The sequence below is a fragment of the Muntiacus reevesi genome, chromosome 2 (genome assembly GCF_963930625.1).
Source record: "Muntiacus reevesi chromosome 2, mMunRee1.1, whole genome shotgun sequence".
Taxonomy (NCBI): domain Eukaryota; kingdom Metazoa; phylum Chordata; class Mammalia; order Artiodactyla; family Cervidae; genus Muntiacus; species Muntiacus reevesi.
In genome coordinates, this window is record NC_089250.1 from 181,486,165 (window position 1) to 181,509,180 (window position 23,016).

At 60.4% G+C, this 23,016-nt stretch overlaps 1 protein-coding gene across 1 annotated transcript; it reads left to right on the forward strand.

The window, feature by feature from the left end:
- Position 1: 1 nt before the first annotated feature.
- KCTD5 (potassium channel tetramerization domain containing 5) lies at positions 2-20,377 on the forward strand. The gene is made up of 6 exons (XM_065924115.1): positions 2-297; positions 9,500-9,608; positions 10,136-10,227; positions 11,751-11,846; positions 14,008-14,133; positions 18,836-20,377. The coding sequence occupies exons 1-6, from the start codon at positions 46-48 to the stop codon at positions 18,863-18,865; spliced, it is 705 nt and encodes a 234-aa protein (XP_065780187.1). The 5' UTR covers positions 2-45; the 3' UTR covers positions 18,866-20,377.
- The last annotated feature ends 2,639 nt before the right edge of the window (positions 20,378-23,016 follow it).

Sequence of the window (23,016 nt, forward strand, 5' to 3'; positions counted from 1 at the left end):
GGACGCTTCCGGTGGCGAGGAGCTCTGGCGGGGCTTGCTGGGATCATGGCGGAGAATCACTGCGAGCTGCTGCCGCCGGCCCCGGGCGGCCTCGGGGCGGGGCTGGGAGGCGGCCTGTGCCGGCGTTGCAGCGCGGGGCTCGGCGCCTTGGCCCAGCGTCCCGGCAGCGTGTCCAAGTGGGTCCGGCTCAACGTCGGCGGCACCTACTTCCTCACCACTCGGCAGACGCTGTGCCGGGATCCGAAATCCTTCCTGTACCGTTTGTGCCAGGCCGACCCCGACCTGGACTCGGACAAGGTGAGGGCCGCGCGGGCCAGTCAGGAGGGTTCGGGTCGTCTTGGTCAGCGGCCCGCCGCACGCCCCCTGCCCCACGCTGAGGAGATTCGCCTCGGCTCCGAGCCCCGCGTTCTCCGTTACCAGCTTGACCCAGGTTCGCGACTCCTTTTTCGGGCTGGGGAAGGAGAGGATGGCGCCCTGGCGCCCACCACACTCAAGGATCCCCGGCCCGTCCGTCTCGGGGTGTCTCTCTGTCTCGCCCTCTCTGGTCTTCTTGGAGGAGGTTTTCCAGACCTCAGAGTACTGTGGATCTACTTTCTTTCCTCCCTAGATTCTTTGGCCCCTGGTGTGGGCACCTTCTCTTCTCCGTCCCGTGTACTTACTGGCCCTGAAATCTGAGAGCCCCGGTGTTCTCGTCTTCTCACGTTCCAGAGGCTTGTCTTTACGTTGCTATGGGGGTTTACATCGGTGGCCTCTCTTTCCCAGTGACTTGCATTTAGAGAGTTGGCGCTCCATGGTTTTCGGCCGCAACACGCACCCACTGAGCACTCTGAGAAAGTGCCGTCCATAGAGTGCTTTTTCAGAAGGAAGGTTGCTCACATTAAGGGATGGTTTAGGCGTGTTAAGGAAGGGCTAGGTAGGAAATTTTGTTCCGTCTTCTTTCTAATTAACCTAGTTTTCTTAGTGCTCGCTCCAAAGGATAGGAATCTCTCAGTTGGTTTGCCGATTGTCTTTCATCAGATTAAATGCTCCTACAGTTGTGCAGAAACTATTGTGATGACTACACTTATAAGATTTGTGTGCCTGAAGGAGACTGCCTCGAGCTGAACATAGTTGGCACTCAGAAGAGGCCCTTGGAAGAACAGTTTTTACCTATATTTTCCCTCGTTCACAAGTCTTATTCTAACTTTCCTGTGTCTTTCACTTGAGCCTACATAATTGCACTTGGCTTGGAGCCTTGCCAGCCTAGCATTTGCCAGGCACAGGCTTCTCAGAGAGATTCAGATCTGCTTCAGGATGCAAAGCCTGACCGAGACCATCCTCCGTGTGGCATGACCTTATGATCAGGAAAGGAGAGCTCGAGTTACCACAAAACCACCAGTCATGGGTAGAAATCAGAGTTTGGGCTGCCAACTCCCCGGTTCCCACCACCCCACACACACCCTCCCCCTCAGCTGCCCAGCTGTTTCCATTGCGCATTTGACCAAGCTCTCTGCTCTCAGAGAATTGACCTCCCAGAAAATGACAGTCATCTCCAGGATAGAAATAGGCTTTTGTTAGCTGTGATTTTCCTTTTATAGTGTGAGTGTATGTTTTACTGTTTAAGCAGTGAGCCTTAGTGGTCATTCACTTGCATTTCTACTTGAGCCTTTCTCTTTTGTATACTGAGTCCATTTTACATTGCTCTTGTCCATTGGGTTGTTTTGAGGCAGTACTGTCTATTCAGCACTGAGGCAGTTGATTCAGGGCTGATTAACTATAGTTTGCCTGTTAAGTCAGTTTATCCCTTCATTTTACTATCTCAAGACTACTTAAAAAAATTATACTTTACTGTATAGTAGTTTTTTGCAGGGGGTAATTTATCAGAGTATAAATTATCTCTGTGTTACAGCTGCTATTTTTCATCTGTTTGTAAAGTTGGAATTCAGAACATGAAGGTAATGCAGCAGATATGGTTTCTGTCTCATCAAAGAGTTGATAGTAACTATGAGTTAGTTTTAGCCACAGATGTGAACTTGCCAGAAAGAGTAATGCTAATTCCCTTTAGTCATGATAGTAGAGTGTTCTACTTCAAAGGAGAAAATGTATAAGGTACTCATTCTCCTCAGTCTCCCCCCGCCCCCACGACTTTGGTTCTGATGAAAGAATGCCCCAGAGATTCACTCCTGGGTAACAAAATCTTGAGTAAGGAAGTCTTGAGGTTGAGGGTGGAGGGAAAGGGGTGTGTTTGGAAGAGTGGGATGCTAGCAGTTATGTGATGGAAGAGAAAACAGGATGTTGATTCACGTGTAAAAATCTCCAAGCCCTGACCTCATAGTTAAGATTGATGGACGCACACCTCAAAGATATGCACAGGGCTGGACACACCTAGTGGACGATTTCCTGCTGGGCATATTTCTCGTGTTTATTGAGCACTTTGGCTCTCAGAGTAGTGCTTGGGTCATGTTTGGGTGGGGAGACTTACTGGGGAGGAGTTCCCAGACGTTTAAGGCTGGAATCTTTCGGGAGCCTGATGGGATTGAAGTTTGCTGGGAGAGTGCCTAGAGCTTGCTATTAAACACAGAATGTCTGGCAGGAGCTCTGTCAGGAAGGCCAGTGGGAAAGGTGGTGTCAGGATATTTCTCTGGAGGAATGCTTCGTTCAGCAGCGGACAGCCAGGTTGTCAGGGGCACTGGGAGCCAGGCTGTCGCTGGGCCCCACTGCTCACTGGGCCCTCTTGTCTGCTGTTCTGACCCGGGCCCCTGGCGGCCGTGACGTTCTGTCTGCAGTTAGCCCCAGTGTGAGTTCTCACTTCCTCCTGGTGCTTCCCCAGCAGGGCTGGGGCTGCACCCTTCATTTCGGTCTCTGTTCATCTACTGTCCTGGGCCATTTTTCTCTGCCCTCTTCCATCAGGGACGGGCCAGGTGTAGCACCTCTTCCCAGAAGTGCTGTGTAAATACCCGGCATGTGATTCACTTGGGCTGTCTCTCTCTGTTCCACAGTTCCTGGCCCGGTGGCATATTGAAAACAGGTTTGAGTTTGTTCAGAGTTAAGTCCATCCCTGCTTCTGTGGGGAGATGCTTTAGGAATTAACAGGAAACAGGAAATACTACTTGGTGGTTGGAAACCACTCAGATTAAGTAGGATTTGCAGGGGAGGGGGTTCATTCTGTGCCGCTGAGCCAGGTCTGGAGAAAACTGCGTTTCTCATCAGCCTTTGCCCTTCAGCAGAGCCCTTGTCCTAGTTTCGGGGCTGCTGGTGCGGGGGCATCAGGTGGGTCTCTGAGGGGTGGGCCATCAAGGTGTTCTGATGACATGCTGTATCTCACACAGGTCTTGGCCTGTGCTGACCCCCAGGTGTTGGCTAGAGTTTCAGGATTAGAATGATAGTGAAAGGAGTTTCACAGACAGGGCTAAGTGACGGGGGTGTGGGTGGAAGGACTATCTTTTAAGCCGCTTGGCAAGAGAAGTGGGGATTACTTAGAGTGAAACGGCAGATTATGTTCTGTGTGACTAAGTCAGAGGCGAAGGCTGTGAGCATCGTAGCCCCACCGAGAGGGCTGGGGTCTGGTGTGAGGCAGGAGTGGGGGTCCCCAGGGGCTGTGCGTTTCATCTCACACTTTGCTGGAGTTCCAAGCGTGTCCTCAGCCCTGGCCCCAGGCCTGGCTCAGGCCCCTGGCGGGGGTTGTCCTAGTGCAGAGGGGCTCACTCGCTGAGGATGCTGCGGTCATCTCTTCACAAGGCCCCTCAGCCCTGACCAGCCCGTGCGTCAGAGCAGGGGCGTCCCGAGAAAGGGCTCGCTTCTAGGGGAGAGCTGCTGCGGGCCAGCGGACTCGGCCGCCCGCCGTCCACGGGAGGCCGGGAGGAAGTGGTCGTCTGCTACAGAGCAGTTCCTCTTTCTGCCGACAGCTTGGGCGGCCTTCACTCACTCTTGGCCGGCGGGCCAGTGACTGGCCTCGGTTTCCAGCAGCAGTCAGAAAGCTGTGGTCCACCTGCCTGTTTTGCAAACAGAGTTGTACGAGAACACAGAGATGTTGGCTCCCGGGGCTTGGCTGTGGCCACATTCCCCTGGGATGGCCATGCTCGGCTTCTTTCCGGAGGTGCCTGAGGACCACAGTCACTGGGCTGACCATCTTTAAACACACTGACTGCCTGGTACCCCGGGCACAGTCTGCGTGGCCAGGGAGCCCACAGGCTGCCTCGAGCACGGGGCGCTCCCCAGGCCTCCCTTGGGCAGCTCTCCTCAGCCTGCAGAGCGCCCAGCACATTGTGGTCTAGAGTTGGTGGGCTGCGGGAGTTGGGGTGCAGGACGTTTTTCCTGGTGGCCAAGTTAGACTCACGCCTGACTTTGACTCCACCCATAACCCAACCTGCCCTGATGTGGGGCAGTTCCCGGACCTCTCTGAGCCAGAGTCCCAGGGGAGTTTGAGGACCAGAGACGCAGGCATCAGCTCCCCTGCCGGGTGCCCCACGCTGTGTCAGTGCAGGAAATAGAGATGGCACTCCCTGGGCTTCATATACCTCCGTACATTGTTTTTAGAAGGAATGTCCCAAGAGTGCTGTTTTCTTGCTCGGAACTTGTTGTTTGTTTCCGTTTGTCACTTTCACATACTCACTCGGGCGTGCACACCTCATGCCGCTGGCAGGGGAGTCCTGGCTGCTGAGCCAGCCCTGTGGTGGGGGGTGGACCCTGGGCCCTGGAGGCCTCCCAAGCTGCCAGTTCTCAGGACAGGCCCTGGGGGTCTGTTCCCAGTGTGGCATTGGGGCTGTTCCACGGAGGAGGGGCACAGGTTTCCCTGCTCAGAAGGACCACGATGCCCTCGAGCCTGCAGGGCTTAGCTCCTCCCGTGTGCCCCTGGGGTGGGCTCCTGGCCTCAGGGAGGCTGTGTACCCTGCATCTCATCGCTGTCCGGGGTCCATTCCGGGGGGCTCTGGTGTCCTCAGGCTGGGCGTCCAGGTTCCTGGCCGGCTTTGCAAGTCAGACTTAGCTGGGGCTGGCTCTGGAGCCCCTCTGCCGCTGAACAGACCAAGGCGGGCTTCTCAAAGCAGTAAGGGAGAGGCAGGCAGGCCTCGGTGAGCACGGAGTTGGGTGAGGGCGCAGAGGAGCTGTGTGCCTGCCCTTCGGCCCGGCAGAAAGGGAGGGTGAACTCTGCACTCGCTCCGCCAGCAGGGCCAGGCTCAGAGAACAGAGGCCGCCGGGAGCCAGCAGGGCGGTGCCGTGGGGGCTTTGGGAGCAGCGGGTGCAGCGTGAGCCTGCTGTGGGCGTCCTGGCTGCAGTGTCCTGCCTGCCTGCTGTAACTGGCATCCAGGGGACCGGAGTCTCTGGGCCTGAGGGGCCCCACCTCCAGGCTGGCAGAGCTGCTGGGGAGCTTTGTGCCAGGGGCCCTGGGCCCTGTCTGCGGGTGCTTCTGTCCCGGGCTTCCTGCCTGTTTCCACCTCAGGGTGACCTCCTGGCTGCTCGCGCGCACGCTCGCTCTCTCTCACCTCCCTCTCCCCTCTCCCTCTCCCCCCCACCAAGATAAGTAGCGTGGCATCTGTAGGGGATTTCTGTGCAGGTGTTCTGTAATTGGACTGTCTGTAGGCAGGGAAGTACCTGAGAGGTCCGGACAGATGGCTGCCCCCTTGCCTTTGACAGTGGTGTTCGTGGCTGGTGGGTCTCCCCATGGCATCCTGCTCACAACTGCCCCGCACCCTGGGTGCCCGGCCCCTATCTCTGCACCCAGTTGATATGGTGTCAGCGCCGAGCGGGCCCAGGTCCTGTGAGCCATCTCTGCTTGTTCAGGGAGCTTGGTGTGATTCCCCACACCCCCCACCCTCTGGTGGATTGGGAGCACGTTGGTTCTAAGAGAAGAACCAGGAGCCTCATGTGGGGGTCCTGTCACACACCCTGTGGTTTGCTTCCGAGTGAGCTTCATTGGAGTCGTGGGTGTCACCCTAGATTCTGTTCCTAAGCCACATGCTAGGACTGCGAGGCAGCCAGGGGTCGGGGTCCCAAGAGCCCAGGGCCTTGCTTCCCCTTTGTTCCCTGCCTGTGCCGTGGGGGTGCCCCGCCAAGGTGTGCAGGGCGGCGTGGGGTCAGGACCACCGGCTCTCCCACACTCGTCAGCGCGGCCGCTGCTCGCGCGGGCCTCTACTCTCTGACTTCTGTTTCCGCATTTGGAACTGGTGATGTCTCAGGCCTCTTCTAGGCCAGGGATTTGCCAAATGGTAGAAAACAAAAGAAAGGAGGGCAGAGGTGAAGGTTTTAAGTGACACAGAATCCCTTAAATGGATAATTTCAGAGTGAAACGTCTTTCTAATTATGTTGATCGCAGATATTTGTGCACAGATAACTGCACACTTCTGCGTTTAGATTTCAGATGGGTAATTTTGACAGCCCACCTTGTGTTTAGCTGGGGACACTCAACCCCCTTAACTTGTAGCCTCCGGTGGCCGTGCGTTTCTCTTACGACAACTGCGATCATGTTCTGTTTCCTGGTGTGTTTGTTACAGTTGGGAAGGTGGCTGAGAGGAGCCGCGTACAGTGAGATGGTAACAGGATTCGTCTCTGTTTACAGTCTCACCTGAGGGCCCAACTTCTCCACCCTTGTCCCTTATGACCCTTTTCCTTTTTACGGCCCTTTGCGTGGGCGGCTTCCTGCTGTGACCCACGGTACTTGCTGGGCAGGGCGTTCAAGCCTGCCTGGACTGTGCGGGCCAGGCACAGGCAGGCAGGCGTGCTGCCTCCTAACCAGCACCAGGGGCTGGAGGGGGTGGGAGTGGCACGCAGGATCTCCCATCAGGATTCCCCTCCCTGCCTCCCTACTCTGACTGCAGGTCAGGGGTCCCCTGGGTGCCTGTGGCGTAGGCTTCTCCAGAGGAGGGACACGGGCAGGGTGCTCTTGGCCATGGCCAGGGCGTTGCCTCTGTGGGCCAAGGCCCAGGTTCACTGTTCACTGGAGCCCAAGGCTCAGCCCAGGGCAGGGAGCGAGCAGACAGTGAGAGACGCCTGCTGGGCATGGCCTCTGTTAAATATTCATGACCAAGTTCAGCAGTTCTCTCTTCTGAGCCTTTAGGGTGGATGTATATTTAAAAGCCAGCACTGCGAAAGTAGGTCAAATGCTAAGTCAGTGAGAAGAGGGGATAGTCAATAAAAAAGGGTTTGTTGAGCAAGCCATCTTAATTCTGGCTCTTTTACAAAAAAATACAAACCTCAAGTCTCGACACAGCCTTGTTAGGTAAACTGAGGGCAGGAGAGAGATCCTCAAGTCTTCCTGCCTGTTGTTCGTCTGGCCAGGCCAGGCGCATGTCACAAGCTTATCCTCCCAACTAGACAGCACAGAGACCGCCCTCCCTGTCCTGTGGCTCAAGTGAGCCTGAGGCTGCTGAATCTGGGACGTAGGGGTCTTCTCTTCTTCTGTGCTCTGTGTTTTTCTTTATTTCTGCCTTAGGCTGGATGCCCCGGGCTGCTTACACACAAACAGCGTGAGGGCCCAGGGCCCTGGCGCCCCCCAGGTGCAGCCTAGTGCCCAGGGCACAGCTGCCCTCACCGGCGCAGACACACTCCAGCAGCGTGGGCTCCAGCATGGGCGCGGTTTCTGCAGAGCCCCTGCCTGTGTGCCTTAAGTGAGCATGTGTGGTCTTCTGGGTGGGGGCCCAAGATGAAGCCCAGTGGAATTTGGGGGGCCCATGCGCCTTGTAGAATGAACACACACACACAAACACACACACACTCACACACACACCCCCGGCTGCTCAGCCCGTCCTGACTCTGGAGTCTCGACCTTGTTTCTTAAGGAAGCTCTTCCGGTCAGAACAGGTGCTCGCAGAGAGACTGCGCCTGAGAGCTGTGTGGGGTCCACAAGGAGGCTGCCGAGAAGCCTCCTCAGGTCCGCCCTGACGAGGTGGGCCCGCCGCTGCCAGAAGGTGGCCTCTTTCCTGCAGCATCTCAGGGTGCCCGGTGCCTGCACTTCCAGGGCCAGGTGGGGGTTCCCTCCCCAGAGGGGTTGCAGGGCCGTGCAGCTGGGGCCGTCGTGGCGGCTGCTGAACTGAGTGTCCCGCCCTCAGCTGGCGACACTGCAGGGGAGATGCGTGGATGAAGCCCACTCCAGCTGGCCCCGTCCCCTGGAGGCCAGCTCAGACAGTGGTTCCTGGGACCCCGGGCAGCTGGCGCATGTGCCCTGAGGATGGGTGGGTGCCCAGCTCTGGGCGGCCACGCTCTGGCGCGGAGGCAGTCGAGATAGAAAATGGTAAAAGTACACGGAAGGCATACGTGCTTGTGTCCCCTGGTCCATCCCAGAGTTCGCCTTTCCTCCTTGTGGACTCGACAGAAAACCCCTGAGGCCCCCAGGTTTACTCCATGAGATTCCGGGATCTGATGCTCACGAGGGAGAAAGGAGCACTCGCCCAGCACGTTGCTTCACGGTTGACAGTGGCTCTGTTACCCGTAGGCTCACCTCGTCCAGGAGGTCCGGGGGTGCTACTGCACCCCCTCCTAGGACCTCTGCCTCATCCCGGCAGGTGCCTTCTGGACAGGGAGGCCAGGCCGACGCTTCCTGACTTACGAGCCACCTTGTCTCAGTGGAGCCCTGGGGCCCTTGGTCCAGGTGCCGAGGGAAGGGGGCTCCTGTGTGGGGAGGCCGCTCAGTCCCCCACCCTGCCGGCAGCCCAGGCCAGGTCGCACTCAGCAGACCAGAGAGCCGTGCAGCCCAGGACATGGTGTCCTGGAAGAGGTGGGGCCGTGGCCTTCCCTGGACCCCAGACGCCGTGGCCCTTGTCCTCTGCACAGACCCTGCCCTGCCTGCGCATCGACGGCTGCCACAGGCCTCCACGTCGGCGCCCCCACGTGTGGGGACCACAGCCTCCCCTCTGCCAGGGCATGTATGCCCGCCTCTCTTGGCCACGCCTGCAATGGCCGCTGAGCTGACGCTGAGGACCCCCCGCGGGCAGTGAGGGATCAGAAAGACCCTGGCCCTGCAGGGGGAGCAGGGCCCACCAGGTGCAGAGGGGCACCTTCTGAAGACAGGCCCGGGGAACCGCCTCCTGTCGGGGAGGCGTCCTCAGTGGTCAGTCACAGGGAAGCTCTGTTCCCTGAGCCTGGGACCCCACCCCCAGCCCTGTCCAGGGAGGAACCCCAAAATGAGCAGGGCAGCCCGGGTCTCTGAGGCCTTCAGACACCGACCCAGCATCAGCTGCTGTCCCGGGGAGAGTGTGGAGTCACTAGGGGGCGGGCCTGACTGAGTGAAAGGTGAACCCGCCTCAGGAGTCCTGGGAGCTGAGCAGAGAGGCCTTGTGCACGGCCCCCTGCCCCTGAGTGGGGGTCCCCTTGCTGCCACAGAGCTGAGACTCTGCTTCACCTGCAGTGGTGATGGGTCAGGACCAGCAGCCGCGGGTGGCTGAGGCAGGCAACGCTGCTTATGGGTCCCTTGAAGTACCACGAGCACTGATGTGCCGGTTGTGGGTGAGACCTCTCTGGCTGTGGCCTGGCAGCCAGCTGCAGAAACCGCCCTGTTGTCTGGGCTCAGCTGGTCTCTTGCTTTCTGCAGGACGAAACAGGTGCCTACTTAATCGACAGAGACCCCACCTACTTCGGGCCTGTGCTGAACTACCTGAGACATGGGAAGCTGGTCATAAACAAAGACCTGGCCGAGGAAGGTGAGTCGGAGGGGGAGGGGCAGGCGGTGGGGGCCCTCCAGCCCCGGGAGTGGAGCCCCCCTCCTTCCCCAGCTCACTCCCTGTCCTTCGGGGAGAGCAACTCTGGCCCGGGGTTCACTGCTCTCCGGGGGTCCTGGCTGACACAGCCTGGGGGCCACATACCTCCTGGGGTCCCTGGGGTCAGCCACCCTGGGTCTGCTCTCCTCCGGGGCAGCCTGGTCACCCACTCTGCGTTCTGCCTGCGTCTGCAGATGCCAGCCATGCTCTGGCTCCCAGCATGGAGCCGGGTGTCCTGAGAGCCCAGGGCTCGGCCCCGTTTGCTTGTTGAGCTGCGCCCACTCCCTCCTTCATTCTGGCCCGTCTTGCTCCTGCGACCAACCTGTCTGCATCTTTTTCTGCAGCATCTATTAAGTGCATACACGTGTGTTTTGTGTGTTTTATTTGTGCACGGGCCTTGGGTTCACTGTGGGGTAGAGACACAGCATTTATTTGATCTGGTGGAAATCAGTTATTTTTCTTTATCCTAGGGGTGTTGGAGGAAGCAGAATTTTACAATATCACCTCACTAATAAAACTTGTCAAGGACAAAATTAGAGAGCGAGACAGCAAAACATCACAGGTGAGATGAGTGACTGGCACCAGAACCTTCCAAGCCCTGCTTGGCGACGAGGCTCGCTCCCTTCTTCCAGCTGACCAGTTCCTCTGGAGCTGTCCTGGGGCCCTGCCTTGCCCTCCAGGTACCTCTTGCAGTGCCTGCCAGCTGGCGCCCTGGCCAGCAAGGAGGGGTGGAGGAAGAGCGAGAGGCCTCCCGGGCCTGTGTGTGTAGCTATCATCTCGGGGTGGACATTGCAGGCAGAGCTCCGCAAGTGGGAAGGTCCTGTGGTGGCCAAGTCCTTGGCCCATTTGGAAGGCTGGCGGGGAGCCTGGGGGAGCTGGCGGTGGGCTGGTGCTGACGGGGATGGGGGTGTAGGCAGAGCAAGCTTGGCTCTGATCGGGAAGGAAGGGCTCAGTGGACAGCTCTTGATGCTGACCCAGTCCTAAGGGTATGGAGTCCGCGTGGGATCTGTTTGCATTGTGGCCACAGTCAGCAGTGCCAAAGCCGGTATGGGCACTCCGCTGCCTGTTGGGCTGGTGCGTTTTGAGGCAGCTGTCTGGCACCGTCCCCGAGGCAGGCTCCTGAGGGTCTCGGCCGCGGTTCTGTCATGGGGCCAGCTCTGCAATGGCTGCAATAAGGCCCCTGCCCGGGGCCACTGTGCGCTCCTTCCCTGAGAGCCCGTGTTCCTAACTAAGCATCTCTGCCCTCTCACCGCCCTGCTACTGCCTTCCAAGCCGGGCTTCTCCCCAGGGGCCTGCAGGCCCGGGGCTGGCCCTTTCGGCCTCTCTGAAGAGCTTGCTGACCGGTGGCTGGTCAGGGGCCAGGGGAGGGCAGGTGATGGCGGCCACAGGCGCCTCAGTCATCTCCAGCCAGTGTGCGGCCTCGCTCCCCGCTGCCAGCCCCCTCGGAGACAAAGCCTGTGACTGGGCCGGCCTGGCCCTCTGTGCCCATGGGGATGTGGGAGAGGCCCCCATGGGCAGGGCAGCGCTCCGTGCCCTCCGTGTGTCCCAGGTGAAGGCTCTTGGGCCGTATGGGGACCGGAGCACTGGGGCTGCGACCCTGTCCCTGGGGCAGCCTCAGGGCAGAGCTCTGGCTGTGTGGCCTGGGCCGGGAGTGGAGCTGGGTGGAGTTTGGGGTGGGCGTGGGTGGACGGAAAGGCCCATGGGCTCCTGTCCAGCCGTGTGCTCCGCTGAGCACTGTCTTCTGGGGGCGGACCCGGGTCGGTCCTGCCTGGCACTGCCGCTGGGTCAGACCTTGGTGAGGCTCCCCAGGGCCCTGGCGGGGCTGCCCCTGTGCGTTCGCATCCAGCCACAGGTGCTCTTGGGGTTTCAGGAACATGACTCATTTTATTTTGGAATTTAGAAGTAGAAATATTTTTGGAGGTGGATGGGGAAGCAGGGCGCGGCAGCTGTTCCAGCATGTTTGTTTTGCTTTGTGGATACCTTTGGGGTTCCTGTGGGCGTCACAACCTGGGCTGAGAGGTGGGGGGCCCCGTGGCTGTCCCTGGCGTGGCCCCCACGGGAACGCTCACCCGTGGCTGCTCTCAGGTGCCGGTGAAGCATGTGTACCGTGTCCTGCAGTGTCAGGAGGAGGAGCTCACACAGATGGTCTCCACCATGTCCGATGGCTGGAAGTTCGAGCAGGTAACGGCCTCTGAGCCCACAGGGTGGTGAAGCTTCTGATTACCAAGGCCCTGCCTGGTGCTCGGGGCAGCTGGCCCCGGGGACCAGTAATGAGGCGTCGGGTGGCCTGCGGTTCCTGGAAGCTTGGTCCCCGGTGTGTCCCCCACGCCTCTCACCATCAGCAGCCTGTGCCAGGCCAGGCTGGATCACCCATGGGCGCGGGGCGCGGGGCTGGGGGCAGCAGGAGTTGGGTCTTAGGGTCCCACTACCCAGTCTTCGCTCCACAGTTATCTTTCCTTGTTCCGTCGCTTCTTTGTGGTACGACTGTTCCCTGGGCTTCTCTGTGGCATCTCTACATGTGTGCGTGTGTTTGTGTGTGTATACGTGTACGTGTGTGTCCTTGAGTATATACATGTGTGTGCTTCTGTGTGTGCGTGTGATTGTGTATGTACTTGTGTGTGTACATATATCTGTGTCCTTGTGTATATACGTGTGTCTGTGTTTACATATTTTGTACATATGTGTCCTCGTGTATATACATGTGTGCTTGTGTGTGTACATGTGTGTGGTTGTGTGCCATGTGTGCACGTGTGTATCTGTGTGCGTGTGTACCTGTGTGTATCTATGTGTGCGTATATATGTATATCTGTGTGCACGTGTGTGTATTGTTGTGTGTGCATGTGTATCTGTGTCTGTGTGTGTGTGTGTATCTGTGTGTGTCCGTCCTTGTGTATATAGATGTGTGTGTGTATCTGTGTGCATGTGTATCTATGTTCTCGTGTGTATCTATGTGTGCGTATATATGTATATCTGTGTGCACGTGTGTGTATTGTTGTGTGTGCATGTGTGTATCTGTGTCTGTGTGTGTGTGTGTATCTGTGTGTGTCCGTCCTTGTGTATATAGATGTGTGTGTGTATCTGTGTGCATGTGTACCTGTGTGTATCTATGTTCTCGTGTGTATCTATGTGTGCGTATGCATGTATATCTGTGTGTACGCGTGTGCATGTGTGTGTCGGTGTGTGTGCATGTGTGTATCTGTGTGTGTCCATCCTTGTGTATATAGGTGTGTGTGTATATCTGTGTGTGTGTGTCCCCCACCCACTGGCCTGTGTCCGCCTTGGCCCCCCAGGCCCTTGGTGCTGCTGTTGGGGGGGTGCTGCCCGGAGGGCTCCTGCCCAGTCCTGCCCGTGACTGAGCAGCGCTGCTGACTCTGGCCTGACCCAGCCGCTTGCTTCCTCAGCGGCGCCCCAGCAGGACCACAGGGAGAAGGGCCGAGAGCAGAGTTTCTTCTGCCCGCCCGCCCACTGCCCCATCCAGCGCACTCTTGACAGTCCCATGGGCACACTGCCCCCTGTCCCAGGGGCCTGCAGCCCGTTGGGGGCTTCTGCCCACGGCCAGGGTGTCCTGTGAGTGGGCGGCACCCCACAAGATCAGTGTCCCTGTCCATGTGTCTCAGGCTGAGACTCTGAGGTTTAACCTCACGACCCCATGACCCCGCTGGCCCTCTGGCTCCTGACAGTGTCCCCTGGAGCAGACTGCCAAGGGGAGAAATTGCAGGGCTCCTCCTGGCATCTCTCCTGGTTAAGGGGACCCCTTTTAGGGGTGTTTGAAATAATCACACTGTCCTTGGCCCTCCTGTGAGTCATGAAAGGGGCTGGCTTGGCCCTCCTCGGCCAGCAGCCCTGGAGCAAGGAAGCCCCAGCCTGGCTTCCCTGCGGGGTCTCGCCCTCGCGTGTGCTCACGCATGTGTGCTCTGGCCCATGCTCACAGGCAGGACAGAGCACTGTGGCCCACTCCTGCTCCTGGGCCTGGCTCCAAGGCGTCCCCCAGCGCCCTGCCTGCTTGGTGCCGGCTCCAGCACCATACTCCCCTCCCTTTCACTGCTCGTCCCCTCTGGGCCCAGCCAGGACCCCTGAGAGGAGCTGGACACGCGGCACAGAAGGCCAGTCCCGCATGGCACGCGTGTGTGCGTGTGTGTGCGCGTGCACGCACACGTGCATCTGAGCCTGAGCCCAGGTGTTTGGAGACTGTGTTTTCAGCAAGTTTATAAAAAGTCTCTTGACTGAACCCTGTCCCTGGCTTCTCTGACTGGGTGTCTCTGAAGGCTTCCCTCCCGGTGGGGCTGGTCCTGAGCTGGGGGGTGACTGTTGACCTACATCCCACTGGCCCTCTCTCCCCCAGCTGGTCAGCATCGGCTCCTCCTACAACTACGGCAGCGAGGACCAGGCCGAGTTCCTGTGTGTGGTCTCCAAGGAGCTGCACAACTCGCCGCATGGCCCCGCCAGTGAGCCCAGCGAGAAGGCCAAGGTGGGTGCGCTGTGCCTCCTCCCGTGGGGCTGGCTCCCTCCTTCCCGTGTCGCCACTCACCATCATCGCTGCGCTGCGGGCTTCCCAGCCACCCGCTCGCCCTGTGCATCTGCTCTGTCGTTCCTCACTCACCCTGGGCGTGTCGGGAACAAAACTCAGGAACAGAGGGTGCAGACGTCCCTGGGCCGTGGGGCATGGGGTCACTGGACACCCAGGCCCCCACCCCTGCCCACAGGTCTGCTCCTGAAAGTGCCCTCCTTGGTGGGGGCTGCCCTTCTGAGTGATGTTTTCCTGGGGACAGGACGTTGAGGCTGGAGGGCAGGGCCTCCATCACCTGTGTGGGGGTAGACGGAGCAGATCTGGTGGGTGTGTGATTCTCTGATTCCACGGAGCGCAGTCTCGGCTTGGCACTGGCCCCTCCCTGTGGGCCACCGGGCACTTCTCCCCAGAGCAGCTCGAGTGAAACAGGCAGGGAGTGGTTGCTACCTTTGCCCGAAGGAAACAGGTTCTAAGGGCACGTCTTCTGGGCTCGTCCCTGGATCAGGACCCCACATGTGTCTGTCTGTGCAGAGTCCAGCATCGGCATGGGCAGGACTTCCGAAAGTGGTGCCTGGACGACCCTGCAGCTGGCTCAGGGGTGCCCAGGGGCTCTGTGGCAGCCAGCCCATGAGGCCAGGCCCGCAGACGGCGCTGGTGGAAGGCTCAGGCGGCTGTCAGAGGTGTTCTGAGGGAGTGTGGGAAAGGTCAGAGTCAGGAGGGTTTTGACTGATGACATTAAACTATGGCTCCCCGGCCTTCCCCACACTCTTGCCCGGGGGACACCCCATCTGCTCCAGGCTTACAGCTGTGCCGTGAGCCTTTCAGGGTCTTCCTTGGAGGCACGCCCACAGTCCATGGTGGCTGTCCCCCTCCTCCTCCAGGGCTGCGGGCGCCTCCTCACCAGGGCTCCACCAGGGTCTGGAGGTGAGGGGCGCTGGTGGCTTGCCTGGGGTGGGGTTTCACGGGCTCGGAGTCGGCCCACCTCCCGAGAGCCTCAGCCTCCAAAGAAGCCTCGTCTCCCTGAGCGTTTGCAGGGCTCCTTTGTAAGTTGTCTGTTTTTAGCAGCTTTTATTTCTGAACTTGAAAAATTCTCATAGCCGAGCTCCCCAGGCAACCACTTGGTTCATCTCCCTCAGGTGGTTTTCAGCCACGGGGGACGCGTCTGTGCCACCGGGCGTGACCCCAGATCCCTTTGCCAGTGGAAGCGCGGCCCTGTTTCTCTCTCCAGAAATACCTGGCCCTGGAGTGTTGTCACCGCAGCGGCTTCTAAATGGGGGTGGTAGCAGAGGGGGCCTTGGAGCTGTGGGGTGTCGTTGGGGGCACCTGCGCGCTGTCTGGGGGTAGCGGTGCTGTGTGCTCCGAGGGCCCCGTCACGGTGGCCCCTCTCTGGGCCGCGGCCGGGCTGGCCTCCCCCACACTCACGTCTCTGGGGAAGTGACCCAAGAGAGCGGGGGCGGAGCAGCTGGACGAGGGGCCCAGGCGCCCGGGTCAGGCATGGCTGCGTCACTCAGAACTCACTGCCCGCCGTTAACGCGCACAGGAAACTTGACTCGGGTGTGGGGCAGAGGCCAGGAAGTGGGCCCACTTGGAGTTTACGCTCAGAGGTGCCCCTTGGGCCACGGGGCCCTGCCCCCAGGGACGCACCCCCAGCCTCTGTGTTCAGCCAGTCTGCGGGGCTTGGTCAGGTAGGCGTGATTGATCCGTGGATCAGTGATTGATCACCTATGTGCCTGATCGCAGTCTCCAGCCCCCCGGCCAACTGACCCCACCCCCATCACACGGTCAGACTGGTCTGTCTTGGAGGTCATGGCCTCCCAGGAGCCGAGGGTAACGGCCAAGCTCTGGGCCTGACCCAGTGCTTCACGACGAAGAGAGAAGGAGGACTCTGCAGCTTCAGGGGCCCAGGGACGGCATGGCTCGCTCCGCTGTGGCCAGTATGGCTGCTCCGAGGAGTCTGGCCCGTCTGGGTGGGCTCCCCCTGCCCCCGCCCTGCCTGCACTGAAGGGTGGGCGCCCCCCGCCCCGCTCACACTGACGCGCCCTCTCTTCTTCTCCTCCTCCCTGCCGCCTGCCACATGCTGAGCCAGAGTGACGACGAGGACACGGGTCCCGGTGACAGTGACTCAGATTAAGTGTAAATGTCATGGTGAGCCTGCCACCCTCGAATCTGACCACGCACCTTTGCGTCCTTGACTCCCACTTCCCCTGCCGCGTCTGTCCCACACCTGTAGTTGACAGAGGCCCTTCCGTGCTCAGTACCAGCACCGACCTGTCCGGGAGCAGGGCTGTCTGTCCCCTGGAGGATGCCCGCATGGGGGTGGGACCTGGGCCGAGGCCCCCGGGCGCTATGTGTATCGGCCTGGGGGCGCAGCTGGGCCTCGGGCCTGTGCCTCCCAGGGGCACGCAGCCCCAGCCTCACAGTCTCTCCACCCTGTCCCAGCCAGTCCCCGGGCTCAGGGCCGAGGAGTCGCTCTTGTGCCTCAGAGGGGGGCCCTGACGCCCTGCTCCCCACACCTCATGAGGCTTGCTGGTGGACAGGGTTCTGTGCCGACCTTCCAGTTGGCTGTTTCCAGAGACCTCGGGGCGCCCCTTGGCCCCGCTGCTTGTCAGGCCCCTGCTGCTGCCTGGCCAGAACCTGGTCATCAGCGAGTGCCAGGTCTGCCCCCTTGCACGGCCAATGGAGGTGGAGCTCTGAGGAACCAGGTGCAGGCATCTCCCGGGGTCCCCTGAGCCCTGAGGTCTAGTCTGGGGGTGCGGGCCAGGAATGGCTTCTTCGTTGGTGGTGGTGGTTTTTCTGGTGGCTGTATGAGTACATATCTGCAGTGTGCCTCTTGACCCAGAAATTGTGCGGTGTCTGCCGCCTGGCCCTTTGAGCAAAGTCTGCAGGGCCTAGTGTGGGCCGGTGCAGTGCAGGTTCAAGCTGTCGTTTTAAACTTTCCAGCGTCCACGTGGACAAAGAGAAGGGACACGGGGAGTGGGTGCGAAGACTGTCAGCTGTGACGGACCTGACACTCGTTTCACCAAAGAAGTCAATGAGGGGTCTCACTTCCCTCTTCTCAGCCTGGAGTCAGGCGTGCAGTTTGCGGGTGGGGCCCCTCTCAGCTTGGAGTGACCGCCCCTTAGGGCTCAGCTCAGCCCCAGCCCGGCCAGAGGTGAGCCACCCTGGGGTGCGGGAGCGCAGAGGAGCCAACCTCCCGGAGGAGGGTGGGGCTTCTTTCAGCACCAGCCCGGTGATAGCTGTCGTGTGTGCTGGCAGGAGACCCTAACTCCGGGCGTGGCCCACTGGGGGTGCTGCCCTGGACCTGGAGTGGCCCCGGCCTGCTCTGTGCCTGTGGCGGCTGAGGTGAAAGCCCGTCCGGGTAGACGGGCCGTGCCCACCGCAGCTCCCGCACCGGGTCTCTGCCCTCATGTGCAGACAGTTACTGGGGCTCTGGCTGCAGCGGGCTGCTCCCTTCTGCACGGTCCCTCACTCTCAGCCTGCCTTGACCTTTCCCTGTCTCAGTCCTGTGAGCTCAGATGCCCGCTGCCCTGGTGGCCTCCACAGAGTGGGCAGCTCGCGGCCCCCCAGACTCCAGCTTTTCATGCTGACTGCCACGGGGCTAGGGCGAGTCCAAGTTGGGGGCTTGCCCCATCCAGCCTGAGGAGGGGCTGTCTGCCCATGGCCCCCCAGCCTGGCGAAAGGTGCACCTCCTGGGCGGCCGGTGGGCAGGGCGGGAGGGCAGCCTGGAGGCCCGGAGTTGTCGGATGCCATGGTAGGCGGGGGCTGTCGGGGTTGGCCGGAGAGCTTGGACTTCTGTCACTGGAACACGCCCACGGGGTGTGATAGCTGGACGCCTGGCTCCGGGCGGCTGTGCTGGTGGGGAGCTGCTGGCCTCGAGACAGCAGTCTGTCAGTGCCCACAGGGCCTCACCTGACCAGCCTCCGTGTGAGCTCGCCCTGCCAGGCACGGCCCGAGCTCAGGGGGTCCAGGGCTCAGCACCGCTCCTCAAGGCCGTATCTCTCTCAGCTCTGAAACGCAAGTGGAAGATGCCCCCAGGAGGCCTCTTTCGCTGCCAGTGAGGTCGCAGGGAAGGTCATCTTACCGCTTTGACCTGGGCTGGGTCAGCCTGTCTGGACAGTGTCCTTCCTGTCCTGGTACCAGGGGTCAGAAGTGTGTCCCAGTCCCGTCTGGTTACAAGGAGGGAGCTGGCCCCCCAGTCTGGGGGTCTGGTTACAGAAGACAAGACTCAGCCAGGCAGTGTATGGACGAGGGGGTGACAGGCAGGCCTGGGGGCCAGGTGGAGGGGTGTGGATCACAGTGGGGCATGGAAGGAAAAAGAGGCCGGTTGGGCCGGGGCCCTGGTCGCACACCTGTGTCTTCCACCTGGACCAAGCTGGGCTGGAGAGAAAATCAAGGTTTGGGGGCAGTTAACCCCCAAGTGGCTGCTGGCACCCTTGGGAGTGGGGATCCTCTGGGCCTCAGTGAGGAGCTGTCTCCCGGGGCCGCAATGGTGAGTCTCAGGCAGCCCCGGAAGCGCCGTGGGGACAGGCCTGTGACTGCCCCGGGCGTGGACTTGGTGGTTTCCCGCAGCCTCCATGCGTTCATTGCTTCCTGGGTCGCAGCCCACAAAGCTGCCTTTCTGTTTATGGCCTGAATCCTCACTGTCTGCTTTTGGCATTTTCAGATTTTGCAAGAACGGGGCTCGAGGATGTGAGAAACAGTGTTGAAGCTGAAGAGACGTTTTATCTTTTCTCAAGATGCAATGATCAGCCATGTCGAGGAAGCTTGGCCATGGAAGAAACGTGCTTTTGACAATTTCTCTAGAGATTTGGGTGTGAATGCTTTTTCTGCCTCTGAGGTAGGTGGTGAGAGACGGGCCCAGCTGTCCGAAGCTGGGCATCGCTGCGCGCAGGCGGCTTCTGCTGCGTGGGCATCTCTGCGGGGACCTCCGCTTGGTTTCCCAAGTGCCGCTCAGGTCCAAGGCAGGGCTCCTGACTGACCCTTATATCACCGAAGATCATTTCAAGGACCGCGTTCTTGGTGCTACATAAACAGTCTGTGACGGAGCCTGGACCTCGCTGGTAGGAGGTGGGCACAGTGCCCCGGGCTCTGGGTGCCCACCGGCCACCCTGGTCCTTGGGGCAGGGAGTCTGCTGTGCCTCCCCGACATGACGGCTTGGTGGTCTCTCTCGACCTCCGCGTGTTCACTACTTCCTGGGCCTAACCCGGCCCGGCCAACCCAGGCTTCTCCGTTTGTAGTTTCCAGACAAGAGACTGTGGCGTCCTTTCTTTCCCAGTATGGACAGACTGCCAGTGCTTTCGCTTCCTAGAGACGCCTGAAAGTGCTGCTGCCTTTTGGGCAGATCTGTTAAGTCATTTAAAGGGAGGTACAAGTTTTGCCTCGTCTGACCCGCCCAGGGGCGCGGGGGGCAGCTGGCGCCCGTCAGTGCCTTGGTCTCGCCTGGGCTGGAGGGTGGGGTGGGAGACCTGTCCACGGGCTCCTAGAGCTAAGACTCCAGGCCACGCTGGAGATCGGGTGTTTACAGCGCACACAGACGTCCCTCTGCCGGCTCGCGCCTCTCTCGTGTAACTATGCAGTTCTCTGACATTTCTGGGGCGCTGGGGAGGAGCCTGCACAGCCTGCCCCCGCCTGACGCTGGAGCTGCCGGATTGGATTCCTTTGAGGACGGCTGTCCGCATGCTTTGAGAGCTGACCTTCCCCAGCGGGTCGGGGGGCCTGGCTGTCAGGAACCTGTGCCCCCATCCCATCCAGGCACTGACCTGCCTGGCTCCAGAAGCTACCGGAGGCTTCTCGCCTGCCCCCCTTCTTCTTTGCCAATATTACCTGATGAACCGAGTTCTCCAGCACTAGGACTTACCTCCTTTTGTAAGGTCTGTTGTGCGTGGTTCAGCGTTTGACTTCACATCAACCTTTCCATAGGGCACACTCGGCCCCGAGACCCGCCCTCCCCGCGGAGCCTCGGGGACACCGTGGGGCGCCGCTGATTGCTTCGCGTCGTTTGATTTGTGACCTTGACATAATAGATAGGCTTGTGGTTCGTTTTTTTTTTTAATTTAAAGATAATAAGACTTAATTCACTAAAATTTATTCTAAGGGGATATTTATACTTTTGTACTTTTTTAGGTATCCGTATTTTATCAGCTTACAGTTTAATGCCTAAGTTTCCCCTGAAAATAGCAAATAAAGTTGTGTATTTATGACTGAGCAGAACAGCTGTTAGTGTCTTAAAGCACATGGACGACCTGCTGCCGCGGAAGCACCGCCTTGAGCTCACAGCAGCTCCACCGGCTGCCTGGGTCCCTGTCCAGTCCAGGCCCCCGCCCCCATGGCCAGGCCAGCCCCCGCCGCCTCACCCGGCTCTTGTGGAATCGTTTAAAAAGTGCCGATGCCTCACTGAGGCAAGCGTGTGCACATCTTTCCCTGGCTGGAAGCACCAACTTCAGAGACAGTTCCCTGAGTGCCCCCCCATAGCCTCTCTGGCTCCCCCTGGTGGCGGCTCCTCAGGCTTTGGGGAGGTTCCCTGGACAGCAGCCGCCTGCTGGGCTAGGACGTCTGTGACCCTCAGAGGCTGCTCTCTGACTGCCTGTCGTGTTTCCAGTGGCCGCTCGGCTTGAGTGGGACTCCCTGCCAGAGGGTGGGCGTGGGGGTCCAGGCGTGCCCTGGATAGCGGGGCACATGGGAAGGACTTCAGATTCTCCAAGAAGTTTGCTTTCTGCAAGGACTAAACGTGCCTTCTTCCAGCTCCCTGAGGCCAACAGCAAAGTTGGACCTGCCTCCAGGCCCCTCTGCCTGGCAGGCGCTTGGAGACGCCCCAGAGCAGCTAGTCCTGCAGCGCGTGCCCATCTCCTATCTGAGCCCAGGGCCAAGAGGAGATGGTGGTCCAGTCTGGGGCCTGCAGCCGGGGGTCCCTGTGCTGGGTCCTCAGGATGGGGTGGGGCAGTTGGGGGCACACCGCCACCCACCCTTCACAGCTCTGAGCCCACTGTGAACGGCGTCAATAAAGTCTCTTCCCCTCCCGTCTCCTTGAGTGTCTGCCTGGGTCTGGGTGGGGTTGGTGTCTGGGAGCCCAGGACATGGGGGACCTGCCCTGGAGTCGCATGCTGGCCGCCCCATGGCAGAGGCAGGAGGCTGGTGGGGTGAGGGAGACCCCAGGGCACCCAGAAAGCTGGGACAGCAGGCAGGGGGAGGCGGAGACGGGGTGGCAAGCCCTCCAAGGGGAGCCTAGTGCTCCTCGATCCCCATGTGGCCCCACCCTGGCCTCTCTCCACAGAGCTTACAGATGGGCCGCCCCACCCTCCTCTGACCCCACCATGGCAGGACCTGGAGCTCTCTACTCCCCCAGGCAGGGTGGCCTTTCCATGGCGGCAGGACCGAGGCCAGTCCCTGCTCCCAGCCCCTGGGGCCATCCTCAGGACGTCTGCAGTCCTGCCTTCCCTCCGCCCCCCTTCCCCCAAGGCCTTGGAGCCCGTCTTTGCTCTGGAGAAGGAGCTTGTAGACAGCCCACTCTCCGGGGCCACTGGGCAGCGCTCCCTGCCCACCAGGAGCATGCCTGGGCAGAGCGGAGCGGACAGGAACGTGGTGTTTATTCCTGTCTCCGTCCCCAGGGTCGGGCTGCAGCAGGTGCCTGCTAAGTGCTTACTGGTTCATTCCATAAACAGCCAGGCCCGTGTTCCCCTGGCACCGGCCGCACCAGCTGGGCCCGTGCACGCAGTTGCATGTGTGTGTGTATTTGTGCATGGACGTGCACTTGTGTGCGTGTCCACGTGAATGTGAACTGCAGTGTGTGTCTTTGTGGGTGTACGCGTGTTGTGACCAGCATGTGGGCATACGTGTGTAGCATGCAAGGCCCAGGCTCCCAGGTCCACTCATGGACACTGAGCAGGGCGGGAAGCCGCTGCCTTTCAGGAATCGGCCAACACCGGGGAGCGGACTGGCTGGCTGCAGGCCTGCTGTGGACACGTGGGCCAGGCGGAGAAGCCGGGGCGGCCTCCAGGGACAGCCACACTGTCGCGGCCGTGATGGAGTCAGAGCAGGCTGTGGGCCTGAGCTCTGCGCCTGCTGGATTCCTGGGCCGGGCCGGGGGGCAGTGAGGTGGGCTGGCTGGTGGGACAAGGGGCGGGAGGGGCAGCGGCACTGGGGTGGGGGTGCTGTGGGCAGGGAATCCCCAGGGATCCTCGCAGAAACCATGAACGACTCCGGCAAACACGATCTGAATCCCAAACGTGGAGGAAAGGGGATGGTGGGGGTCCCGGCCTAGGGAGCTGTTGAGGCTTGTCTCCTGGGAGCTTGACCTGCTGACCTCCGTGCCCCCACTGTGGCCTGGGCATCCTTCTTCTGTGTGACATCATCCGAGCCCGGACGGCACCGTGCAGACTCCAGGAGGGCCCTGTCCACCCCTGCATCCCCAGGTCTGGGGGTGTTCAGCCTGCTGGGTGTTGGGTCTGTAGGGTCCCCGGGTGCTTCCAGGTGGGTGTGGCACCTTGCCAGACGAGTTCATCGTCCATGCCGTGACCTGGGAGGCTGGTGGGGGTGCTGCCCAGGGTCATAGGAGACAAACGGGCTCAGAGGAACCAGTGGCTTGTCCAACGTCTCCCAGCTTGTGTGGACCCTGACCCCAGCCCCCCACCCCCCTGGAACTTCAGATTGACCTGTGGGGAGGTTGACACGGAGGGAAGGAGGGTGTGGAGGAAAGGAAGCCGGGGTTCGAGGGGCCCTGGGGCGCCGGGAGCAGCCCCTGCCCCTGCACGGCATCTTAGCCTCGGGTGCGTCACCAAGGAACGTTGTTGGGCGATTCGGACAGGCATTGGGGGTTGCTCCCCGACGCCCCGCAGAGCCCCCCTCCT

Coding starts and splice junctions, on each gene's coding strand:
- KCTD5 (XM_065924115.1), top strand. CDS start 46: ATGGCGGAGAATCACTGCGAGCTGCTGCCGCCGGCCCCGGGCGGCCTC. Junction 298..9,499: donor CCGACCTGGACTCGGACAAG/GTGAGGGCCGCG, acceptor TGCTTTCTGCAG/GACGAAACAGGTGCCTACTT. Junction 14,134..18,835: donor AGCCCAGCGAGAAGGCCAAG/GTGGGTGCGCTG, acceptor TGGCATTTTCAG/ATTTTGCAAGAACGGGGCTC.